We start from the raw sequence: 6,440 nt of genomic DNA on the forward strand, positions 1-6,440 counted from the left end.
ATAAGCCAGGCTGCCTGCAGGTAGTGATTTCTGTTACAGTTTCAAATGCGTAAACAGACAGGCTAACAAAACTCACACCAAATAGCACCTTTGCAGCTTCATTTCTAGGTTTGACCCCTTCACCTACTGTTTGTCTGCTGTTTACTCTCCTTAGACTGTAAACCCCTTGGGACTGGGATTTGTTTTGTTATGTGCCTGCAGTGAGTTTCAGTCATAAGCTGTATGCCACATGCTGATGTATTTGAGGTAGCACCGAGGAGCCTCGGTCCCAGGCCAGAGCCCCATCCTGCTAGGTGCTACCAAGACAACAGCAATATAGACTGTTCAAATCACTCCTGATGGAACCTTTGAAAAAGGGCTGGTTGCTTTCATGAGGGTAATGTATCCCCTGCATTTATTTATGAACATATAATCAGCGTAACGATGCCAGAGCAACAGCCTACCACCATTTCAAAACGACTTAAGGGTAAGCTCCATTTGTAAAGTGTGCTAAATCTAATTAGGTCTCCCCATTGTCCCCATGCCATGGGTGAGAGAAGTTTGCCTCAGTGTCTCTAACATCTCCATGCTGTCATCCTCTCGTCCGTGAAGAACCTCACCTCACCGTTGTGTGAAATGTAATTGGTTCCATCTCCAAATATTCTCTCGGCTGCCTAATCCAGGGAACCATTGTGGGTGGGAGGGTGGGAGGGGAGCATTTGAAATCCAGGCATTCAGGATGTGTATGAAATCCCCTTTTCTTATGAAACATTCCTAAATCTAGATTTACTGGGAAATGGGGCCATTAGCCTGTCATAGAAATAATGCCTGCATTTGAAAGAACTGTCCAAATATATATTTACAGTGCAGTGCAATGCACCATGCAGGCTGTAAAGCGATCGCAGCCTCTTGTCTCTGCTCCAGTGCATTTCCAGAATGGGAGAGGGGGGAAATCACTTCCTGGGCACAAGATGCTGATCAGATCATGTACAGATCTCATTTGGCCCCATAAGTAACTCACCGTGACTACCACCATTGCTGGCTCCTCGCTGACTCTGGACAAGCAGACCATGGTAGCTTTAGTGCAAGTGTCCTGCCTGGCCTGAGGGGGTCCATGCTTGTTTTGTTCAGGTGTTGTCTGCTGTTTCTTTGTGGAGCTGCCATGTGAACTGTAACCTGTGTCCCTGTCCCTTTCGCAGGCCCAGAGGAAGCAGCTGTGGGTAGCCCTCATTGAGAAGGCTCTGGCCAAGCTACATGGTTCGTACTTTGCCCTCCAGGCAGGGCGTGCTATTGAAGGCCTGGCTACGCTAACCGGCGCCCCTTGCGAGAGCCTGATGCTGCAGGTCAGCTCCACTAACCCTCGCGAGGAGCCCATTGACACTGACCTCATCTGGGCCAAAATGCTGAGTTCTAAGGAGGCTGGGTAAGACGAGGCGGGAGGGGTTCATGCGAGTTGTCAGGAGCATAGAGATCCTAGAAGAGAGGCTAGGGTGGCAGCTTTCATTCATATTGCTCAGAGAAGAGAGGATAGTGTTGACTCAGGTTGTAACCTGCTACACTTGGCAGCCATCTTAAATGCTGCCAGAAGGCCCATAGGTATAGTGCTAGGAAATTAATTTCTCCTTATTTGTTTTCATATTGAAGATAAAACCCTGATGAGTTTCCCATCCATAATTAGTGTCATTCTGTGTGGGTTTCTAAATGGCTGATGATTAACCTAACTTTGTTTTTGCTTTGATCAAGTTTTATTTTCCAATCTCCTATGTTACAACAGGCCTGACCCTGAAGATTCCCCTACTGGGTTATAACAGCTCTGCTGTCTGTAACAAGCTGCAATTAGGAGTGAAGTCAGTCCAGAGCTGAACAAGACTAGGAGGAGACAGGGCCCATTTGGATCTGCAGCTAAGAACATTTCTGGAAGATTCAGGCTGAGTGGTGTGGGAGGGAAATTGGATTGCTAGGTGTCAGAGATGCTGCTAGGCTATGGAAAACAGGGTTATTTCCATTAGAATTGAAACCAGAGGGGCTAAACCAGACCACATGACCCATAATGTTCTGCAATACAGTGCATTGGCTGCCATCATTTTTAACATGTGTGTACTGCATGTATGTGGAGACTCCCTATCCCAGCATGTATTGCTTTTCTGTGACTAGAATGGTGTGACCCAGGATAACACTAGCCTCCAGCCGAGATTGGGTTTATTTCTCAATCCAAGCAGACAGGAGTGTTGTATGTGAGGGCCTGCAGTCTCAGCAGGCTGTATCACCAGGCAAGTAACTAGGGTGGTTGCTGCCTCCTCTTCTGCATGCCTCTTGGATGTGGCCAAACCAACAGATATTGGCAATGGCTGGGTCAAAGCCAGGTCTTCTCTGACAGGGAGAAGAGGTGAGCCAGGATGATGAGCCTGGCTTAGGGTGTGAATAATACCTTACACCCTGGCAAGCTCAAAGGAAGGGTGGATCTAAGAGGAGAAGGCATCAGGATGGTGTTTGTGGTTCAACTCCAATGACCTGTCTGAGACTGTTGGTTCTGGGCAAAGCCTTCCCTGGGTTTTCTGTGGTACATAGAACATGGTTTCCCCTGGCTGCCTTGGCTGCATCCATCCTCACTCCCCTGGCTGCTGTTTTATGAGTCTCCTCTCAATGTTGCTCTGCCTGTGTAGTGTTAGGATTGAAGGGCTGGTAGAGGGCTATGTGTGGGGCAGAGCTGGGTCTCTCTTTCATATGCTGAAGTTTAAAAAAAGTAAGAGTTAGAGTGCTGTTGCGGGGAAGCTCACACCTCCAGGGTCTTTATTGGTCTCAGTGTGAATTACAGTGCATTGTTGAAATGCTAGAGAGCTCTGCCTCTCAGGCAGGCTTGCCAGTTCACTGCACAGGCCATGAGCTGTTGCAGAGGTTGGTGGGATAGGGTCAGAGCAAAGAGTGAAAGCTCCTAAGAGTGGAGTAGAAGCAGCTGGCTCCAGCAATCCTGGCCTGCATCGTGGCTAGCAACAGGGCATCTGTTACAGTGACAGTGGGAACTTCCACCAGGGGGTTGAGAATGACTGACTAACCCTGGCTCAGGTAGAAGGGTCACATCCAGCTTATCCTATGTCCCATTGGTACGAAGCAGGTGATGCCAATCTCCATTGTTTCTCCTTCCTCTTCCCTTGGTCCCTACTGCAGGTTTCTAATGGGCGCATCCTGTGGTGGCGGAAACATGAAGGTGGATGACGCGGCCTACGAGAGCATGGGCCTTCGCCCACGGCATGCTTACTCCATATTGGACGTACGGGACGTGCAAGGCTTCAGGTGACGTATCAGAGACATTCAGGCAACCTCTCTGCATGCTCAGGGGCAACCAGCACGGGTTCATCAGCGGCAGGTCATGTCAGACCAACCTGGTGGCCTTCTACGATCAGGTCACTAAATCATTGGATGCAGGGGTAGCAGTGGATATAGTCTTCCTGGACTTCCGGAAGGCTTTCGACACTGTCTCTCACCCTGTTCTCATTAGGAAACTGGGGGACTGTGGCGTAGACACCCACACAGGGGTCGCCAACTGGCTAGAGAGCCGCACCCAGAGGGTGGTAGTGGATGGGTCCTTCTCGGCCTGGAAGGACGTGGGCAGTGGGGTCCCGCAGGGCTCGGTCCTCAGGCCTGCCCTGTTCAACATCTTCATCAGTGATTTGGGTGAGGGGGTGCAAAGCACCCTGTTCAAATTTGCTGATGATACCAAGATGTGGGGGGATGTGGGCACAATAGAAGGGAGCAACAGGCTACAGTCAGACCTTGACAGGTTACAAGGATGGGCGGAGGAGAACAGGATGGGGTTCAACACAGACAAGTGCAAGGTGATGCACCTGGGGAGGAACAACCGGCACCATACCTACAGGCTGGGGAACTCCCCTCTTGTCAGCACAGAAGTGGAAAAGGATCTTGGAGTCATTATTGACTCCAAGATGAACATGGCTCGGCAGTGTAGGGAGGCGGCTAGGAAGGCCAACTGTACCTTGTCGTGCATCCACAGATGCATTTCAAGCAGGACCAAGGAGGTGATCCTCCCCCTCTATGCGGCACTGGTCAGGCCGCAGCTGGAGTACTGCATCCAGTTCTGGGAGCCGCACTTTAAGAGGGATGTGGACAGCATCGAGAGGGTCCAGAGGAGGGCCACTCGCATGATCAAGGGACAGCAGGGCAGGTCCTATGAGGAAAGGTTACGGGACCTGAACCTGTTCAGCCTCCAGAAGAGAAGGCTGAGGGGGGATCTTGTGGCCTGCTATAAACTAGTCAGGGGGGATCAACAGGCACTGGGGGAGTCCCTGTTCCCCCGAGCGCCGCCAGGAGTGACCAGGAATAATGGTCACAAGCTGACGGAGGGAAGGTTTAAGTTGGACATCAGGAGGCGCTACTTCACGGTCAGGGCGGCTAGGGTCTGGAATCAGCTTCCAAGTGAGGTGGTGCAGGCTCCCACCCTGGGGGTTTTTAAGAGGAGGTTAGATGACCATCTTGCTGGGGTCGTTTGACCCCCAGTACTCTTTCCTGCCATGGCAGGGGGTCGGACTAGATGATCTGCCCAGGTCCCTTCTGACCCTAGAAACTATGAAACTATGAAACTATCTCCAGGGTGTGGGGGCCAAGTCCCCAAGCAGGGCAGGGTCAGCCTGCTGTTGGGACAGGAGAGTTAGAGACTTCATCAGTAGCCGTGCACTGTGGCAAGGGTACATGAGAGAGCCAGGCTGTGGCTGGGAACAAGCTGTCAATGTTGAGGCCATCTGGAATCCTGCAGAAAAGAGAAGGGGGTATCAGGAGGCTGTGGGTAGGATGCTGAAATAAGGGAGAATCCATGCTGAACTGGATGCTGGAGGTTCCATCCCCTTTTAACTGGGACACCCAGGGACCCCAGGAAACCAGTCGCTAGGTCTCCCCTCCATGTGGCAGCAGATGCTTTACTGCATGTCTTGGGGTTGCACAAGTTTGTTTGCACCGTGATGCACTGCTGAGTCACCAGGGCAGCCTCCTGCCCCCCTGGCAATTAGCTGGGCCAGAGTCAGTGAAACCAGCCCCTTTGATCTTTCAGGGTGAGGGGAGAAGGAACCCATGGTAGGTTTTCTCACATGGCCTCCCTGAGGGGCAGCGTAATGCAGATGCTTTTGCTGAGGTTGTTCAGGCCTGGGGATGGAGCTGGACGCATCCGATGCATTGTCCTTGTCACCATTCAGGGCACTGTGGCAGGTGTTGTGTCTAGAGGCTTGCTTTCAGTGACTGCAGCTTGGGTCACTGTTAAAGTGTTTGCTGTGATGCATTCATCCAAAACACTCCACTGCTTGGCTCTTTGGGGCCAGTGGCCTCTCCAGAGCTGAGATTTCAGACTGTGTGTGGAAGCCCAGGGCTGGACCAGTGGAGTGCTGCAGTGTGGGATCCTAGTGTGCTGGCAGAAGGGCTTGGGGAGGGTTGCACAGCCCTTGCCTGTACTGGGCCAGGCCAGGCTTTAGGCCCTGTGGTTCCCAGGACTCTGCCTGTTGTCAAGGCTCCATCTCCTGGGTGATGAACAGGCCCTGGGGCTCACAGCTGCCCCTCATCCAGTACGAGTGCATCCCTCCCAATTCCACATGTTTGTGCTTCTGCCCTGCCAGGCTCCTACGGCTCCGTAACCCTTGGGGCCGTTTCTCCTGGAATGGTGACTGGTCCGACGAGTGGCCTCACTGGCCAACACACCTGCGACATGATCTGATGCCGCACGGGAGCAGCGAGGGCGTCTTCTGGATGGAGTACAGCGATTTCGTCAGGTAACACAGGGCAGAAAGGCACCCCTTATGCCAGCACCTGGGCCCTTCTCAGCTGACCGGACTCAGCATTGCTATCCCTGTCACTGTCTTAGATCAGTCTGTGGGGAAGTGGGAGTATGGTGAGCTAAGCCACACCAGGGCAGTGCATGGGGCCCTTTGTACTGCTTTCTGCTCACCCATGTTGCCTCAGGCTATCACCAAGCTGGACCTAATGCTTTAAGCAGGGCCGGAGACGAGCAGCATGTGGGAAGGAGCTTTGTAGAGATGGGCTCCGGCAGGTGCAATGCTGGCGATTCCTGGGCATGTGCTGCCAATCATGTGGGGGAACACTGTCATTCCCATCAGTAGCTGGGTCTGTTGCAGTCTGTAAGCAGGTGGTATGGGGCTCTGTGTAGGGCTGGGGGAGAGGAGGGCTCCTGTTGTATGACTTGGTAGAGGCTCCCTGGGCTGTGCCTCCAGGATCGCTCTTCTCTAAATGCGAAGCTCTGGTGCCACCTAGTGCCAGTTGGCTCACTGCTGCCTCGAGGAAGAGGAGCCCTCTCCCTTCTCCACCCCTGTGGGATCCTTTGGGGACCCCTGGCAAGAGGAGGGGCTGCACAGGTTTGGGGTAGTGGCTCTTAATTGCCCTTCCTGCACACCTGAGTGCTGCTCTCCTCCTTTTCCCTTTCTCAGTCTCTTCCACACTCACTCTTT

The 6,440-nt window shown here is 52.6% G+C and overlaps 1 protein-coding gene across 1 annotated transcript in view; it reads left to right on the top strand.

Annotated features, from left to right (window-relative positions):
- Window positions 1–6,440, top strand: part of CAPN15 (calpain 15) — a 71,486-nt gene that overhangs the window by 56,430 nt on the left and 8,616 nt on the right. Inside the window, exons 5-7 of the mRNA XM_014525564.2 lie at window positions 1,179–1,402; window positions 3,145–3,270; window positions 5,595–5,747. Of these exons, the coding sequence (XP_014381050.1) occupies window positions 1,179–1,402; window positions 3,145–3,270; window positions 5,595–5,747 (503 nt within the window). The remainder of the gene's footprint in view (window positions 1–1,178; window positions 1,403–3,144; window positions 3,271–5,594; window positions 5,748–6,440) is intronic.

Source organism: Alligator sinensis, unplaced genomic scaffold, assembly GCF_000455745.1.
Source record: "Alligator sinensis unplaced genomic scaffold, ASM45574v1 scaffold449_2, whole genome shotgun sequence".
NCBI lineage: Eukaryota > Metazoa > Chordata > Crocodylia > Alligatoridae > Alligator > Alligator sinensis.